This window comes from Camponotus vicinus, unplaced genomic scaffold, assembly GCF_025532165.1.
Source record: "Camponotus vicinus isolate PSW18456_S1 unplaced genomic scaffold, iyCamVici1.0 SCAF_8, whole genome shotgun sequence".
In the NCBI taxonomy this organism is placed as follows: Eukaryota; Metazoa; Arthropoda; class Insecta; order Hymenoptera; family Formicidae; genus Camponotus; species Camponotus vicinus.
The window spans coordinates 18696061-18716325 of record NW_028141980.1 but is presented as its reverse complement, the minus strand read 5'-3'; the positions used below and the strand labels follow the sequence as shown (position 1 = coordinate 18716325).

Here is a 20265-nt window from a genome sequence, read left to right as displayed (position 1 = left end):
AAAGTATAAATGTGTGTTTTGATATAAGAAAAATTGTTGTTTAATATTTCTCAAGGAATATATGTAAGAGCCCAGCGATTGATAGAGCAAATTTATAATTTATTAATATTAAATCAATATATTAATTAATATTAAATTCATATATTAATTAATATTAAATATTTGATAAATAAATTATATTAAATTATAATCAAGCATTTCGATTCGGGTCCTTTTTTCCTTCAAAATAAGAAAACGCGAAATGAAATATAAAGAGAAAAAGGAACGTAATAGTCGAGTTATTCGCAAGCAGTACAAATCATAATCAAGGGAAATAAAATGCAAATGAAAGGTTAAAACGTGAGAAACGGAAGTAAATTCAAATTAACAGCGGCACAGTTACAGCGTTGTTAATTTGAATTTGCTTCCATTTTTTTTTCATGTTTGACCTTTCATTTGCGTTTTATCTTTCTCGGCTATAATTTATATTTAATCACTATTTACGATTAACTTGACTGCTGCATTTCTTTTACCTTTATATTTCATTTTGCGTTTTCTCATTTTGCTATTGAAAGATCTGAATTGAGTCGAAATGTTTAGCTAAGATTTAATGTACACTTATTTAATATTATTAAAATTATGCTATCAATTGTTGCTAGGTTTCTATTATCTTTTTTTTTATGCTCGATCTAAATATATGTAAGCCTATTCTCATTACATTCATTAATATTTTTACAATTTAATATCATCTAAAGCGTGATTTACATCTTCTAGTAGAATATAAATCTTCGAGCAGAATATTAATTGTTTTTATTATAATATTAAGTATATAATTTTAGCACATTTGATTACAAATTGCCCATAAATGCTAAAACATCTTTCTTCCTACATAATAACACATTTGTACAATAAAAAAAAGCATGTAAATCACACCGAACCTGTTATTTATTATTTAACTTTATACTTTATTCTTCACATATGTCAAACGTTTACAAATTATTCAAAGGCGCAATTCTAAATCATGATAACATGTAAGTTGTAGTAATGAAAACAAGAGAAAAAGTTATTAATTAGTGGAATGAAAAATTCTGTGTACCTGTAGCGTAGTAAGAAAGGAGAGAACAAGAAGTAGTTGTTAAGTAGTTGTTCCAACATTTATTTCCAAGCCAATCAATTGTGTGGGAAAATGATTGCGAATGACAGAACGACCACTGAAGTGTATTTGTTATAAAACTTATTTCTTATAACCACAGCTGCGCCTACGGCCTCTTGCCCTCTCGAACTTCCGGCCCTTAGACCGCACGTACGGTTTCGAGTGAGAGTGCGGTACACCTGGTGCTGGACCGAAGTGCTTCACGCTCTCGCGCGCCTTACGCGGTCCTTGCATCAAAACTGTGCGTTTGCCGGTTGGTGCACGTAACGCCAGCTGATCAAACGTAATGATTTCGCCGCCGGCTTTCAAGATTCGTGCTCGAGCTCTTTCGGTTACACGTAAAGCGCATACCTGTAAAATTCAAAATATTATAATTAATTTATGATATACACTGACATTATATTGCATGTATCATATATTTTATCATATATTCTAAGTGTAACATATAGTAATATTATGATTATGCAATATAATCTTAATATTTCAAAGTATTAATATATGCATAAATATGTTATATGTACCGTCAACTTTGGGATTTCAAAAATCCTTGCATCGTCAGTGACACTACCAACAATTACAGCAACACAGTTCTCCCGTCCAGGTTTCTTCATGAATCGCACAATACGTGCAAGTGAGATAGGTGGTCGATTAATTTTACTCATAAAGAGTCTTCTCAAAATAATTTGATTGAATTTGGAATTTGTCCTCCTTGCCAAGAACCGATAGAGCTAAAATATGACTTCTGTTATTACCATGATTTCACAATATAAATTTACAATTTTCAAACTTTAGCTTCAGCACTTTCCAGTATCCTTTAGAAACTTTATAATTTTACAACAAAGAAAGATATTGTCAATCAGAAGGAACAAAAAAAAATATATATGTATAATTTACTAAGAAATAGATAAAACACAAAAAATTTGTAAAAATATATGCCTAAAGATATATTAAGAAGACATTTGTCTTCTTAAATCTTTTATGGAGAAATTTGATAACATATAACATGTAAGTTGTAATAATGAAAACAAGAGAAAAAGTTATTAATTAGCGGAATTAAAAATTCTGTGTACCTGTAGCGTAGTAAGAAAGAAAAGAACAAGAAGTAGTTGTTCCAACATTTATTTCCAAGCCAATCAATTGTGTGGAAAAATGATTGCGAATGATAGAACGACCACTGAAGTGTATTTGTTTCAAAATATGTTGTGTATATATTACATGTTATCAAATTTCTCCATAAAACTTTATTTATGTGAGGAGTTACAGTGGGGAAAGTTTGAAAACGGCAATTCCACAATGAGTAAAAAATTACAGCAAACACATGTATCAACCACAATAATCGCTTTTCGATGTTACAAATAAGCGAGATAGGATAGTTGACAAGTTTCTTTAGCGAACATTCAAAATTGAATCAGTCTATGTAAGATCTGACACAGAGTGCAGCTCGCAAGAGTTAGATTAAATTAGAATCTCTTCTCTCCATCAGTACAAATTTTAAGCTCCTCTTATTTTATTCGATTAATAGACGAAGGATGAAAGATAAAGACTAGAAGATCGCATGATGTCTCTCACGTGTAATAAAAACACGAGAGCTAACCTAATCTAACCTCAATAAAATATTAATAGTAGACGCACTCTTAACTAGACTCGAATACAACGAAATCGAATGTTTTAGTGCAGGAAAGTAGATTGTTGCTTTAAAAATACAAATTAATTAGTAAATAATATAAAGAGAAAAGCTCATTTACCTTGACGAGAAGACGTAAATATACGTCTTGCGACTTGGGCTCCGTTCGCCGCACCTTCCTATCATGTTTATGGTTAATATCGATACCCTGCGAAAAGAAATATGCATCGTTAATTGAATTCAAATAATAAAATATTCGATGAGCGAGTTTTATTATTGTGATTGATCGGCAATAATACAATATCGTCTGATTTTTCAACCGAATAAAGTATCGCTACAACCTCTTACCATTTTGGCAAACCGGAAAAGAAACTACCATATGCGAGAAGTGTGCGTGTTTAGAGCGGAAGTGACAGAGGGCACCGCCGTTCATTTTTCCCAGTGGGAGAAACGTACTAGAGCCCCCTAATAACAGATTGGCCATCAGGAGACCACTTTTGATTGGTCCGCCATTTTTATGCAACTCCCGCTCATATTCAAATTTTAATAATCCTATTTTGAATATAAATGATATTTATTAATAATAAATATTATAATTGTTTATAATATATTTATATGTTATAAATAAATAATCAATATTATTTATATAGATAATATATAAGAAATATTATATAAATTATAATAATTAATTTTATTTAAATTAAAATATTAATATTATAAATAATAATAATTATAATGATATAAAATTATAATGATAAATTTTATTTTATTTAAATAGTAAATATGAAAAATTATTTTGAAATATATTATTTAGAAAAATTTTAAAATTTAATTTTATATGTTATTAAACCTCACAAAGATATGACAGATCTGACAGATCTGAAATCTAGAGTCTCTGCATTGATTCTACCTATACTATATCTATCTCTCTCGCAAGATTTTGCAAACATGGACGAAATATACTCTCAATATGCGCTCACTCTATCTGATGGCCAGTCTCTTGTTAGAGGGTCTCGTAAACCTCGTCTACAATGAATCGCAAGTCGTAAGCAAATTGACCAACTACAGTTGAGTATTCTGATAAATAATAAACTGTGATTGGTCAATTTGTTTACGACTTGCGACTCATTATAGACGAGCCTTAAAACGCACGAGTGACGAAAGAGTAGGATCCATCGCCATTTTGAAAATTGTCGAAAGCTCAAATTTGATTGGTCTGGGTAAACTGGATGTTTAATATTCCAATATGGGTGACATTCGATTGACCACGTCGTCCATTGGCCGATTCAAAATAGGATTCTCTGATTGGTCAATCGTTGCTGGTTATCCTAGGCACAGGTCGATATAATTGGTCAAACGAGGCACGCTCTTCCAATATGATTGGCGGAGCCATATTTTTATCGCGGAAACCGACGCATGCGCGCTAAAAATTAATGGGTGCATCCAGAAGCACAACCGCTCACTGAGCGGCTAGGTAGCAATTGAATGTGATTGATTTCTATGTTTGAATTGACCAATCACATTCGATTGCTACTTAGCCGCTCAGTGAGCGGTTGTGCTTCTGGATGCACCCAATCATCTGATTTTTAGGGTATTATCGTTGATAGTTGTATCAGCGAACAGAGTGCGTTGGCGCGTTGCCGCGTCGGTGTGTCAAGTGTTCTTTGTGTCAGTCGAGCTGGCGAGGATTAGGTTATTTGATCAAGGCCCCGGGCCGAGAGCGCGGTGGGTCCTACGTGTCATTAAACGGTTATATGTCGTTGCCCAACGACTTTTGCGACGACGCTACGATCTCCGGCTAGGAAACGTAGAGTTGAACAACCGTTCAATGATAGGCGATTATGGCAACGCCCACCTGTGATAAAAAAGCGAGGGTGATCGTTCTAGGAGGTGAGATATTGTCTATTTGATGTACTTATATATGTATATGTTATACTCTGACACATGCAGTATGGGAGAGCGGAAGAGCGCGGAAGATAAAACTGTGACTGAGATGCTCTTATCGTGTTCATGCAGGATGCGGTTTCATCGGACGTAATCTTGTGGAGTATCTGTTGGATAACGATCTGGTTTCGTACGTGCGAGTCGTGGACAAGGTACCGCCGCAGACCGCATGGCTCAACGCAAAACATCAGCGGTTGTTCGAGAATCCCTTGCTCGAATTCAAAAGCGCTAATTTGATTAACATAGGTAATCGCAATAGGATATACTAGGGCAAGCAGAGAAAGAGGAATATTATTTAAGAATTAACAAAGGTCATTAAATTCAGCAAAGATCTTCAATCTCTCATTTGCTAGAAATTTTTGATAATTTTGTAGAAGAATAATTGAATATTTCAATCCCTTCATTTAATCTCTACATTCTGATTTATTGAAAACATCTTGTTGCTCTCTTGCCTCAGTCTATCATGTGAAATATGAAATATGATACAGACAGTTATATGTAAAGGGATAATTTTTGTCAACCTGTACAAGCATCCTGTCAAAATGCATTTTCATCCGACGAGCCTATCGATTATGTGTTCAATTGTGCTGGCGAGACAAAGAGCAGCCTCACAGATCCGGTGTATAAAGAGGGCATTTACAAATTGAGCGTGAACTGTGCCCAATTAGCAGCCAAGATTAAAGTCTCGCGTTATGTGGAAATAGCTTCTGGCAATCTTAATGTTTCTGAAAAGGTATCCTTTTGTTATTGACATATATTTTAATATATGAATATGGATTCAGGACTTATCATTGTGTAATATTGTATAGACTCCTCATAAAGAAGAAGACGCTGGAGAACCATGGACGTTTGTCGCGAAATACAAGTTACAAGTGGAACATGAATTGAAAAATATACCAGATTTGAAGTATACTATACTTAGACCAGCCATTGTGTACGGTTGTGGTGACAAAACTGGCTTAGGTAATTCTAAAAAATATAATTTTCATAATTTTATTTTATTACTAAAGTATCTGCATCCGCCATTAACTTAAATAAACAAAAAAAAGAGTAAAGTTTAGTAAATTTTATAATTTTCAGCACCGAGATTAGTAGTAGGCGCAGTTTATAAGCATTTAGGAGAAATGATGAAATTACTCTGGGGACCAGATCTTCATATGAATACGGTTCATGTAAGAGATGTCGCGAGAGCTATCTGGCATGTAGCCAATAGACCAGAAACAATAGGCCAGACATATAATCTCGTCGATGAGGGAGATTCCACTCAAGGTTCTATCAGTGCCATAGTCTCAGAAATCTTCAATATCAATCACGATTATTGGGGCACAACGCTATCTACATTAGCTAAGGTAAAGTATATTATTTCAGCATATATCTATGACATTTAAAAACAGATTATTAAAATTTTCATGAAAATAGTAATTATATCTTACTCTGATACTTTGTAGACTGATATGAATTCTGTTGTTGAGGAAGTAAATGACAAACACATGGGCCCCTGGGCAGAAGCATGTCGCAAGGATGGAGTAGAAAACAGCCCTCTGTCACCCTATATAGATCAAGAGCTTTTATATAATAAACATTTATACTTACAATCTGGAAAACTTTCAAATACCACAGGATTTACATACCTGTATCCTAAATTAACAAAAGATGCTCTTACAGAGGTAAGTCGAGTCTGGAGAGAAAAATGCATGTAAAAGTTTAATTACTTTTAATTAATTGGTCTCACGAATTTACAGGTACTCGATGACTATGTAAGCATGAGGATCTTTCCACATTCTTTGGTCCTGTAAACTTTAGCAATATTGACTGCCGAATTCAAATATATTGACAAGCGTACGATAATTCTATAACTATCAGATACAGACGGACGCCAAGCGCCGTTTCACCGTGTGCCTAGAAAAGGGTTCTATACATGTTATTATATACATTCTATTCCACGTTATATATTTTTACTTGACGCTTGACGCGCGCCAACAGATGATACTAAATGAGTTTATAGAGAAGCGCATATATCTGGAATTCTAAGATTTCGTAGATGGGCCTATCTCGCCAATGTGATAAAATAGCAATTAATGTACTTAATTTTACCAATTTTCAAAGTACAGAAATTCTTCGCACCTTTTCTGAAAGGTTGCGCTAGTCAAACTCTTATGAATGATTCGGAACAATGTTAAGAAGTTGTGGTCGAAAAAAAATATATATATATAAAGAAGCTTAAACTTAAGACTACATTCATAGTTCATAAATCGATTTGGATGGATATATTTTAGATCAAAAAAAGAAAACTAAAGAAAGACGCTTTTTATATGCCATTTTTTCCAGACTGTGGATTGTACTAATAAAGTTGTTGGGAATCCATATACTTTTTATTGTCGGATATATGGGATATAGAGGAGGAATTTTCTCTTTTATATTCGCCACGTTCCAAGATGCATCTTTTGTAAGCTATGAATTAAGTTGAGAAATCTTTCTATTCCAGTCAAATATTACTATCGCATAGCTTTATCGATAACTCGAATATGTATGTACGACCTAAAGGATCGCACGAGTACAAATATTGTGAGAAACGCGTTTCTAAAAAGTACATACAAAAGATATTCCTTATTCATGTATGAATGATTGTTTATATTGATAGATTTGTATATGAGCGCTGCATGTACTTGCATACATTTAATATAAAACAAAAAAAAAATGACTATTCCTTTATTGGCATTGAATGCCTCGATAATATTAATATTACATTATTTCGATTCTATTGTTACACGTCGTTGTATAGATTTTTGATAATAAAGTTGCTTCATTTATGAAACTGTATATTGATCTTGCTGTACCCTTGTAATATAAGTTCTCTCAATGTGTGCAGAGGGGACACATTTTCCACATAAAATGCATTTGTACACTGTCTTAATTTTATTGAATCAGAGGTGTTACAACAAGACGACGTATTCAAGAAGGGTCAACAATATTATTAAATATTTCGTATATTTAGTCTTAATACTTCAAACAATAAGATTATAGTTTCATGTAGTTTCATTCTTTTTTTATACGTAATATATTAAAATATATATTTTATATAATGTTCTTTGCAGGTAATACATATATAATATATATACAAATCGCAGATAAAACGTATGTACAAAGTAACTGCACCCTAAAAAATACGTAATCGCGCATATATTAAAATAATAAATCTAAATAAAAAAAGAAGAGGATGAGATATGAGGGTTTACGGAAAATAAATTAAATCTCCTCATATATATATATATGTATGTATATAAAATTATAATTAACGATAATAATAGTATAAATGAATAAATTTTTGCTGTGTAATTTTTCTCTCTTCTTTCTTTTTTGTATATATCGTGTAAAATAAAGATGTGTCTTGGCAATTATACATACATATATTGTACATACTAGAGCTGATATACAGTATACATATATATATATATATCTATACATATTGTATACGTGTATATACCCACCGGGCGAGAAAATATATTCTTTGAGGTAAACTGTGCATAAATGTAAACAATAGTGTCTAATAGGTACCGAAGTTAAGTTAAAATTAAGTAATGTAAATCACTCTCTATGTTGTGAGAGAGTGACAATTACGGAGGTATATTCGTTCGACTAGAGCCGCCGTACAATATAATCAATACTTGCTACTGTGTATTCAACGTTACAGTTCGTCTGTGATGAATTATATCGTACTCTGCATAGAAGGAATGTGTGCATATGAAATAATCTTGCACCGATCTCATTGATATGAGGGAGATTTAAAAGACGATTAAAAAAAATGTTCTCTCTCTTTGGCTGCCTGTATATATTGTATATTATTCCTAAATTAAAATAGTAAAAAAATAATGCGTAAATGAAAATTGACTATCAAGAGATCCACAATATGTTGATCTTTCAAGTCGTTAATTATTATTATAGTAATTAATGATCAATGAATATGCGAAATATTGAGATGCAGTGATAAATGGATTATAGATCTATGAGGATGGTGTGTGTGTGTATATCATTTCCGACATTTGCATTTGTAGTAATACAAAAAAATGCTATATACAATGCGATGCTTATTGCTTTTGTATATACTAAAATAATAATGTGTTATCTTTACGGATTTTATAAGACGTATACGAAGTGTATCACGTAAAGTGTTACCCAGTTGTAGTTCTCGTCAGAAGAAACGACCTGTAACACTTTACGCAAGGCACTTTGCATAGTTGACGCGATTATCTCTCCGCACGGCGACTCTATAGTCTCTGTCAATTGTTTACGACACCTAAAAACTTATCACATCCATGAAATTATTTCAAGAGCACTATGGTATATACGGAGTGTTTGGATTAAATTATTGATTGCTGTTGTTGACGTTTAACTCGCCGCTGCGGTTACTTTTCTGCACGGTGCTTTCTACATAATACAACGATATAAAATCAAGAATACAGCAGCAGAAATGTGACCGGAGAAACGTGTGTTACAACTAGAGAAGTATAAAAGTATATTATCCTACTTAAATGTAAAAAGATGGATGAGGACAGTTTTGATAAGCGTAAACCCATTCTCTTTCACTCAACTCATATACAACTCTGCCAATCGTATATCTACCACACAAGAGGAAGTAAAATAGTGCGAAAAGCATTATTATTCATTACATACTTTCTACCGCTTGTATTTCACTCAACGCGTCATACCTCTCTTAAAGTTAAAAAATCTCTTTTTGATGTTCAAATATTCTTATTCCTTTTTTTTTCTTTTTGATAATATTGGTGGTTCTTAAAAAATTATTCTTCAAAGTATAAGCTACAGATATATTTCTTTCGGAACATAAAAGTTCAATACCGCGAGATATACCTTTGTGTGTGCGATGCATGTGATATTAACAATATGTAATGAACTAAGGAACAATCGGTTTAGCATTCTGATTTTTTTCTCATCATTATATACCAGCTGTCATTAACGCTTTATAAGATCCATTTTCTAAAATATACCATCAACAAATACAAAAAGTACATGAAAAAGCATATGAATGTATATACTTTCAACAAATATGGAAATAATATAAAATGTAACAGGCATATATATGACAACAAACGCAAAACATATTAAATAAAATCATAAGCCAGACACATTGAAAATGTGCAAACGCACGCATTCGCAACAAATAAAGGTTGCTGCGCAAGAACTATTTAATATATAAATTCAATATCATGTATATATGCGATCTGTGAGATTCTCATAATTATATTTATAATACATATAACAAGTTCCATGTATTCATGTGTGTAAATAAAATGATTCTTTCTATTTCTGTAGAACTGTATGCAATCTGTAAACTATATAGAACTATTGTAATGATTTGCGGAGCCCAATAAATGGAGAATAAGTAAATCATGGTGCACAGTTATCAACTAAAATATTCATTAAACATGAAGTATCTGCTGTAACAATGGTATCTTTTTTTTTCTCCCGAATAAAAACTGAAACTATATTTTCGCGGAACATTTTCCATATATATATATATATATATATATTAGATTTCTAACAGACTCTGTTATGAAAATGCGGTATAATATTCTATGGAATGAAGATACGATATAGCCTTTTTTTAATATATGTGCAGATTGAATTAATTCTAGCATTACTTGTTTTCATACTGTGCTCATGATGACTATATTGCATGATCCAGGGTGTAATGTGTTCATCTAAAGTATATACTGAATGTAAAATGCAATAAATAACAATTAGTGGAGGTACAGTAATAACATTGACATTTCTACGTCTCACTCTAAAAGATATAGCTTATTTTCTATCAGGTACTGTGTTGGGTTTTTCTGTCATGGTAACATGCACCAGTCTGGAATATGTGTCTTGTATGTTAGTCTCAATGCTGCTTCTTGCTTTTTTGTGTAATACACAGAACTGCTTTATACCAGCTAACACGCTAAATATCGTACAACAAAACGTTGATGTTTAATTGTATCGATTATCTAATCGTTTTAAAAACGATATCAATCTTATGAACGGAAAGAAGCCGAGAAATATGTAAAAATCTTACGTAAATTATTCTGAAGAATAATCTCCGTTAATTATAAAAATATCGCGTCTATTAATACATACAGTCTTTAAGATCTCTTATAGAAGTAAATGAACGTGAAAAATGAGATGATCTCTATTTCCTTTACGTGCTATTATAATTTGAATTACTATAATTCTGAGCACAATTATCTTTCCGAATATTCTTCCCATTCATAGGATCCCTCTCTAAAGTATGACGTATCAATAATCCATTTTAAACTAATACAAACTTACGTTAAATATTTTAGGAAAAGCTATATTCGATAAAAATTATTTTTCATTCGCTATGCACACCAACTCCAAATACAAAAGAAATTTAACTTTGATTTCTTAAAGAAATCAATGTTTACTTTTTTTTTATATAGAAATGAATATTTTTAATGACACACATACGGTATATTAAAATAAAAAGAAAGAAAGAGAAAAAAGAAAAACACGAAATAAAAAGTTTTCTTAACATTCCTAAAAACGCGTAGCATCTGGTTAGAGCCTTTCCCTGTCTTCTTAATACTAAATGTTTTTTTCTCTTGTTTATAATTAAATATTATCAATGGAAAACTTATTTTGGAATGATTAGTGTCTGCGCTTTCTTATTTTAAGCGATCGTCCGAAACTGTTGTCAGAACGAAACTTCGTCAACTGAGTTTAGGCCATACTTTGCCCGGCATATTTAGCAATTTTATGTCCCCAAACGAAGGAATGCACGTTTGTATATGTTTCTATTACATCAGCATTCAAAATGTGATTTTTTATGAACATATTCACAATTAACAATTATTCTATCCTATGTACAGAGGCATTTGGAAACTTACTATTTCATTTGTTTATTTTGTTCGCGCATCTCTTAATGTTGTTTATTTTACATAGAATTATTCAAAATATCAAGAATTGATAGAAATTAACAAATTAAGCGCTTTTGAAAAGATTTGTGCAGAAATGTTGCATTTGGTTGTTAAATTTAGCACATTGGCTGAAAAATATGTTTGTATTCATATACATTGCTTAAAGGAAAAGTTTCAAGAAATATTCTCAGTTAATCCTTTTATATTAATTAATTTTATAATTTAATTTTATAATTATTTTCACGCAAATTCTTTAATTATTTTCAAAAATACATAATTTTTTAACACTTTCCTATCAATCTTTAAATAATATTTTGAATTAATCTATGTACACACAAATAAGTCCGGCAAACGTTTCAAGTATCGTCTACATGATCAATGCACTGCAACGTTAGGAATGTCAATAATGCAAAGCAATGAATTTGGGAAACGTCTTGCTTTTGTCGAAAATTGCTTACGCAGACATTTGTCTTGTTCTCCGCAGGCAATAAATGTATCTTGCTCGTAAATATTTACATAACATGGCGACCAACATCTTGAAATCGGATGCTACACTGATCGCATGTCAGACAATATTTCTACTTGCACAAGTCGCGTCGAACTTTGTCAGGTTGTTGCAATTTTACATTGCTTTCGTTTTCGCGGGAAAATTTGTTTTTTTCCATGCTTTCTCGCAATATTGTTTCGGAACGATTGACGTGTCAACTATAAGAGAGGAGGAAACAGGAGAATTCCAGGAGGTATTCCTATTTACTGCATACCTCGATACCGGTGCGAAGCATTGAACACTTTAGTGTTTCGCCTAATGCATTTTCACCCATTTGGTCCGAGAGCCGGAACAAATGTACACGGGGCTTTTGGCGATGATGAAGTCTCTCCGTCCGGACATCCTGAATTGTTATTTAAACTGCTACTGCTACTGCCTAAAGTACAATTGACCATTGTGAGCTGCGTGCCTTCTAAATCTTGTTCATCCTCCTCTTCCTCCTCCTCCTCTTCTTCTTGTTGATTATTCGAGGCGGAACTGCCTCTTCTTTTGTACTGTAAACACGAAAATCACGGATTAATTATTAACAAACAAAACGCCGCTATTGTACACAAGATGATAAAACTCGTAACAATACCTGAGGGTTTTCCATAATATGAACATCTTTCGAGCCTCCATTTACCTCCCATGGCGACAATAAGGGTTCCTTTGCACAAATTTCAAAAACTCCATTAGATTGTGCACCCTATGCAATACATATCGTGTATTATCCCTGATTGAGATATATAAATTCAACCTAAGCTTTTGTTCATTACCTTTGCATCGGAATGGGGATTCGTTTCGAGCGGAGATGATGGGCATAGCACAGCCAATTCAATTTCGTTCGAGGCACAGGTAGCGTTCGCTTGTTGATTCACGGAAGTGGAGGACTGCTCCGCGCAACATCCGTTTCCGTTTCGCGATAGTACACGCCCATTCGAAGGCTGAGCACCGTTTCTCAACGAGCGAGAATTCTCGAACTTTCTCCGACAGTATATACTACATAGACATATCGCGATAAATCCGATGCTTATGCTGACTCCGAGAATCACACCTGTTTTTTAATCATGATAGCATGTACCGATGAATATAATGGTTAACACAATTTTATTTATATCCAAGTTTTTACTCTTTCACTCACCTAAACTCTGATCAGGCTTAGGGTTTTGCGGTGGCTTATCCTCCTTGCCCGATGGATCGGGCACTTTCGACGCTCCACCACCACCGCCACCACCGATACCACCAGCACTACCACCGCCGGTAATAATAATGATTGGATCCGACGGTTTTCCATAGCCGGCTCTCGTCGCCGCTCGTACCATAACAAAATATTGTTTGCCCGGCACTAAACTCGGTAGAGTCGTTGATGTTTTATTACCGGGTACAGTCACGTTGCCCCACATCGCCGTCAAGTCCATGGTATACGCGACGAAATAATTCTGTATGATACCATTCACGTTGCTCGGTTCTTTCCATGCGATTCGTACCTTCGTATTATTACCCAAGAACCATTGTACCTCTTCGACTTTGCCAGGGACTGTAAAATTCGTTTAGAATAAATGTAATATTAAGATATCTATATATTGTAACCAAATAATAACTTCTGTTTCTCACCATCTTCGTTGGTGTAACATTCTATAGATTCGCTGTAGAGACTGGTTTGATTCATGTCGTGTCTAATGGCTCTTACTTTAAACTGATACAAAGTAAAAGGCTTCAGTTTGTCAACATTTATTTTTGTATCGTCTCTGTAATATATTTCACATAGATTAAAAAAACATCTATATGTTATAAAATTATATTCAAAAAGAAAATTAAGCTATATACTCACATGATAAAACATTCAGAATTGTCAGGAGGTGCATGAACCGCATGATAACAAAGTTCAAATGAATCTATACTATGCATATCAGACAATGTCCATGTTAAATTTATGGACGTGGGTGAGACAGGAATAGCCTCCAAAGACATTGGTATGGTATCTAAAAAAATTACGAAATTATTGTATATAAATTTTTGTGTATTTTTTATTAAATGAAAATATATTATATTAAAAATCTGACAAAAACTTACTAGTATTGGATTGTGCAGTCTCTATATATTTTGTCAAGCAACCTGTTGCTTCACCCAAATTCACCATGCACAAACCCATGGTATAAGAAATATTCATATCTAAATAAAAATAAATTATGATTTTTTATCTATAATGCTATTTAAAAAGAAGAAATGTCATGTAATGCAAAATATTTACCAAGATCAGTAAACAGATATTCAGTAATGTTTTGTGGTAAAAGAATAGTAGCTAATTTTTCACCATCTTGATTTTCACAATAAATTTGCCAAGAATCAAATTTTGATTCAATTTGATCATTTTGCTTGAAATTAATTTTCCATTTCATCTAATATCAAGAAAAGAAGAAAATGTTTATAAGAAGCAATTCAAATAATTATATAAATATTATATTTTTCAAAATTCAATCAATAAGTACTATATACTAACCTTAATTATCGAAGCGTTTACAATTAATACTTGAATATCCACAATATTCCTTATAGTAAATTGATTAGATTCAGGAGATGGCATGGTTACAGTAATCCAATTTAATTGCGTCTCGCTAATATTTGGCCAGCCTTGTTTTGTTCTTGCCAATACTCGAAGATCATATTGTGCTCCGGGTATCAGATCTATGATCATAATATACATTTACATAATTACACAGGGCGCTCTTTTTAATAAAAAATAAGAACTAGATAAATACCCATAAGTATGTGGTACTCAATAGTGGCAGGTAGATAAAGTATTCTGGAATATGGATGCTGGTGGAGTCTCCACTGTAGTTTATATTCCACCACAACGCCGCGAGATTCCTTTTTACTCAAAGGCTCCCATGATACATTTAGTTTTGTACTACTGATTATATCCACATTCATTTTTGGTGCGGCTTTAGGAACTTAAGGAGCAGATATTTTAAAATTTAATTTAAAAAATATTACATCAGATCATCAAATTAATGCAGATAAATAAGGAATGCTTACCACTTGGAGCTGTGGAACACAAAATGGTAGCTGATTGATCGCTAGCACCATAATTATTCCACACTCGTATGTAAAACGAATAATTTGTAAATGGTTCAAGAAGCTTTGTTACTTCTACAGATGTAGAATTCCCTGGTTCTGGCAGAGAGACTTCCTCTTTGCCACCTTCTGTCATCAAAAATATAAAATATTAATATTATATTGTACCAATAATAAATATACCAAAATATACCAATATATGGAATTAAACTGCAATTTTCTCAAATCTCTCTATATCATATTTATCTTAAATCGTAATCGAACTCACCTACAGGACTGTAATGGACGGTATAAGCTGTAATACTGGTATATGGTAGAGACTTTGGTGGTTCCCACGAGATTAAAATTCTAACTGGTGAAACAGCGTGACATTTTAAAGAAGTAGGTGCGGCGGGACTATTGCGCGACGTATTTATTTGCAGCCGACCAGCGGCCCAAATTTCACCCGCTGAATTTACCGCCACACATTGGTATATGCCAGAATCAGACGGTACCGTCGCTGATATTGCTAATTCTATCTTATTGTGTTCCTTAACGTAAGTCGTTCTGCGACCTATCAACATACAGGATGCGTAATCAGAGTAAATTTAACACACAATTTGTTTTATCTCTATAATTATTTTACCATTGATAGTAATATTCAACGAGTCTTTCAGCCAATAAATTTGAGGTACGGGTGATCCCTGCGCCTGACACTCGAATCTCGCTGTTCTTCCATTTGGACAGATTTGGTTCGTCGGCATTTTTATAAATGATGGTGGAATCAATATATCTACAGTTACATTCTGTAACAATTTAAACGAAAAATATATTTGTCAATTTACACGTGTATATTTATTAAATATCTTTTATATATTTCATCAACTCAATCATACCCACCTGTACTTCTAAATCATTGGTGATCAAATTTTTCGAAGAACATAAATAGACACCAGCATTGGAAACATTTACATTTGTTAATGACAGTATAGCAATGCCAATAGTAGAATTAAAAAGGATGCGAGGTTGTGTAACATTAGCTGAGAACATAAATACAATCAAATTTATTAAATGTTGCCCAACACTTAAATGCATGTAAGTCTGTTTTTTTAATTCTTTACCTATATAACGAGGAATAAATGACCATGTTATGAGTGGTAATGGATAACCAGATGCAGCACATGCCAGATTAAGATTTGATCCATCGAGTAGCCAATAATTGTAAGAAGTCTGTGGAAACAAAACTGATGGAGTATGCGATCTGTTATCATCTGTTCTTGAAACAACTGTTAGTTTTGCTTCTCTGCTCTTTTTCTTCTTTAAAAATTCATTTGTGACTATGCATCTGCAACACAATGTTTATTTATTTAATTTACAGTATAAAAATTAATATCTATATAATAGAAAGAAAAAAAATAAAAATTATATCATGTACCTGTATGAGCCAGCATCTGACAGTTTCGTTGCACTTATATACAGAACACCTGGTGGTACCATAGAATACTTTGATTTGTTATGATAAGATAACAATGTTTCGTTATGCTGCCACGTAATATTGGGTGGGAAAGGAACACTGTCTATCAAGCAAGATAATCTTGCAACTTCACCTTCCTGAACAGTGATATTTTCTGGAGATTCTTTAAATGTATGTGCAAACTCTGTAATGTGCAATATTTGTTGTAATAATTATAATGTTCTAGATATTAAAAGAAATTTAATATGCTCATATATACTACCAATATATTACATTTACCTGCTATTTGAACAAATGTAGGAGCCGACCGTATCAAACCTCCTAAACTGGTATTTGTTTTACAACGATATTCATCCTTATTGTGGTTTCTAGCATTAACAATACTACTCCTTTCCTTTTCTTTGAACTTTTGCATTTGTAAATTTTGTTTCTACATATAACAGAGTCATATATAATTTAATGCTTGATGGAGATTACAATCTGGCAATAATTAATCTATATCAATGTATATACTGCCTTTTACCTTGTAAAAGTGAAGAGAGCCATTGGAAAGAAGAACACAGCGAGTAAGACCACATGGAGGTGCTGGTAGTCCATTGTGCAACCAAGATACAGTCTCGTTTGAACCAGCTATGCAACTAAGCGTGATTCCCTTTTTTCCTAGTATCACATGGCCGCTAGGTTGAATTTCCAGTGTTAATCCAAGTCCCTTGGTTAGACCAACATCAGAACTATCTGGTTTAGACACGTTCCTACCACTGATGTTCCCTCCAATACCCTTAACACCTTTAAACAAGCGGTTTGAAATTAACAATATTTTTAAGGATATAAATATAATGACATTTTGGGAGAAGTATTTGATAACAAGAATAAATAAATATACAATATTATGTATGTTGCAGTTTTTTCTTTGCTATCGAGAAAAATGCTTTTAAACTCGTGCACAGAAATTGATACAACTGACGATTAGTCCAATAGATTTATTCTCTACTCTCGTATTCCATTAAAAAATATAACTGCTTTAGAACATTTCAACGTCAAGAAACAAAATTATATAAAAATGCTTATTACAAAAGCACGAAAACAATATCACCAAATCGCTTTTGTACAACCTAGACCGATGAATGTCATCAGTGAAGAATTAATTTACAGCAATTTGTATGGGAAAAACGGCGAGCTCTCGAGAACATCGAGACGATGTCTGGACTCATGTGCGCATCAACCAGGGCATCGTCGTTCGATTCGCGCTTACGAGCCGCCGTCGTAGAAGCGTACCGACCCGGAGATCGGTGCTAAGAGGATCGCTGGCAAACATACAAAAAAAAATCGGCCGACACGCACCTGCGGCACAAGCTGGCTTCAGCACTTCCGTAATCAAGACGCTCAGCAAGAGTACTCGCGCCGCCATATATCCGCGCTCATCGGCAACGGCGCGTGTGTGTGCTTGGGTCGCGCGTGTATATATGTATACGTGTACGTGTATGCGTGCGTGTGTGTGTGTGTATTGTGTGTATATAGTCGCTTCACTGGCAGAGGAGCGCGGCGGCCGTAGCGCGCCGTCGTCGATTCGTTTTCTTCGACTTCCTCGTCGTCGTCGTCGTCGTCGTCGTCGAGCTGCTGGCGGGGAAGATTCGTCGCCGCATGTTTGACGTCGATCGGGCCGGCCTCGTCGGAGCCGAGAGAAGACGGAGCATCCGCTGCCGCCGGCCGTTCCGTTCGCCGAGCTCGAGCGCCCCCTCCCCCACCCTCCTCGCCCCCCTCCCTCCCGCCGCCCCGCTCGCGCTGTTTTACTTCGCGTGTGTATATACGCTCACATCGTCCCGATACCGGCGCGGCGCGGCGCGCGCTCGTCCGATCCGAAGCCGACGGACGCGACGGAGAGAAGGACCGACCGGAAACCGCGACGAGGCGCGGGAAGCGCCGACGAAATACACGCGTGCACTCGCGCGATCCCGAGACGACACCGAGACGCGATACCGGACGCCTGTCGATCGCCGCTTATCGGGGTTTCCCCCCCCGAAAGTTTATCGCTCGCGCGTCCTCGTTCCCTTAGCACGCGACTTCTTCGTTCCTGCTTGCCATCTTGCCGTCCCTCGGGCGTCCTCGTTCCCCAGCGCCTCCTGGCGACGCGAGAGGGAGATTCGAGAAGCGCGGCCGCGCCGTCCGAAGGAAACGTGGGCGCCGATGTACCATGCGGTGTCCTGTCAAAGTACAGATGGTACTTGAACGTTTAAATTAAAAGAATAAGATGAGATAGTAACAATCATTTTGTGCCGCTCGCAAAATTCGCAAGTTTATTCTATCAAAAATGAAGTCGCGAAATGAGATCCATTTAAGAGGATGATGCCGGAGTCCTGTTTTACCGATAAAATGTTATATTTCATTTTTGTCCGAAATCTTTTTATTAGTTGCACAAAATAATAAATGCTCCTCCACGATTAAAGTACTTACAGAAACAAAGCGGGAACCTCCTAATTTTATATTAAAAATTTAAAAAAAATTGAAAAATCGTAAAAAGGTCATAACAATATTTGCTTAATATAAAAGTTTTGCAGTTTGTATGCACAAAATAAGATAGGTTCCCGCTAGAGATTGTACGAAGGAATATAAATGAATTTTTAGAAATGAGTTTAGAAGCCCAATGAAAAAGATTTCGGTTTATTTACCGAAATCTTTTTCATTAGGCTTCTAAACTCATTTCTAAAAGTTCATTTATATTCCTTCATACAATCTCTAGCAGAAATCTATCTTATTTTGTACATACAAAGCAAATATTGTTACGATTTGACCCCAGAAGCCGATAAAAAACTGTAATTTTTCAATTTTTTCTTTATTTTTAACATAAAATCAGGAGACTCCCGCTTTGTTTCTGTATGTATTTTAATCGTGGAGGAGCATTTATTATTCTGTGCAATTAATAAAATGATTTCGGACAAAAATGAAATATAATATTTTATCGGTAAAACAGGACTCTGGCATCCTCTTAATGGGAGAATAATTAGCAGAAATTGTCGTGGAATCATATAATGTCATCAATCAATCGTAAATGTATGCGTATCTGTGAAACTTTTGAAGATAACATATTGCAAATTGTATAATTAATTGTTAATCACGTTGAATAATGTTGTTTAGGAATATTATATTAAATCGGTAATGTCAATGTTTCTATGACCATCCGATGATCAGAAATATTTATCTATTGGCTTGTGAAATCTTCTTTACCGAGCAAAGATAATTCGAGAGGAAGCAAGTTTACATTTACATACATAATTCATTCAAAAAAGAAATTCTTCAATTTTTCAGAATATTTGTATTTTATTAAGAGAGAAAAATTAATAAAAAAAGATGCTAATGTTATGCGTGCTATTTTTTAATTGCAAAAAGTATATTACCCTTATTTAGGTTGACATCATTCAACAGCCATACATGCGTATAAAATTTAGCATTTTCCGATTTTATCATTAAAGTGGAAAATTCTATTAAGGAAAACAATTCAAATATTGATAAGAAACATTTGTCTGAATTAATCACTTTATCAGATGCAAATTTGTTCATGAGTTCTATTTGACTTGTACGTTC

The 20265-nt window shown here is 34.1% G+C and overlaps 3 protein-coding genes across 4 annotated transcripts; 1 reads left to right on the top strand and 2 right to left on the bottom strand.

Annotated features, from left to right (window-relative positions):
• Positions 1–1119: 1119 nt before the first annotated feature.
• Positions 1120–3035, bottom strand: Rpl18 (ribosomal protein L18). The gene is made up of 3 exons (XM_083106740.1): positions 2878–3035; positions 1654–1860; positions 1120–1483 (listed from the first exon to the last, which is right to left on the bottom strand). Exons 2-3 carry the CDS (start codon positions 1792–1794, stop codon positions 1214–1216), a joined length of 411 nt encoding a protein of 136 aa, XP_082962866.1. The 5' UTR covers positions 1795–1860; positions 2878–3035; the 3' UTR covers positions 1120–1213.
• Positions 3036–4352: 1317 nt separating this feature from the next.
• LOC145975526 (uncharacterized) lies at positions 4353–7520 on the top strand. Its single transcript, XM_083106072.1, has 7 exons — positions 4353–4646; positions 4773–4946; positions 5231–5433; positions 5510–5663; positions 5781–6049; positions 6149–6367; positions 6443–7520. The coding sequence occupies exons 1-7, from the start codon at positions 4598–4600 to the stop codon at positions 6494–6496; spliced, it is 1122 nt and encodes a 373-aa protein (XP_082962198.1). The 5' UTR covers positions 4353–4597; the 3' UTR covers positions 6497–7520.
• Positions 6751–18436, bottom strand: LOC145975523 (protogenin). 2 transcript variants are annotated; one of them, XM_083106066.1, is made up of 19 exons: positions 18028–18436; positions 17210–17472; positions 16966–17116; positions 16648–16870; positions 16334–16557; positions 16113–16252; positions 15859–16018; positions 15502–15786; positions 15195–15362; positions 14918–15109; positions 14659–14843; positions 14410–14557; positions 14232–14330; positions 13990–14140; positions 13773–13906; positions 13300–13695; positions 12935–13212; positions 12757–12864; positions 6751–12673 (listed from the first exon to the last, which is right to left on the bottom strand). In XM_083106066.1, exons 1-19 carry the CDS (start codon positions 18092–18094, stop codon positions 12446–12448), a joined length of 3600 nt encoding a protein of 1199 aa, XP_082962192.1. In that variant the 5' UTR covers positions 18095–18436; the 3' UTR covers positions 6751–12445. The 2 variants fall into 2 exon arrangements, with proteins under 2 accessions (XP_082962192.1, XP_082962193.1); XM_083106067.1 differs by having other exon boundaries at positions 12757–12825.
• Positions 18437–20265: the final 1829 nt, after the last annotated feature.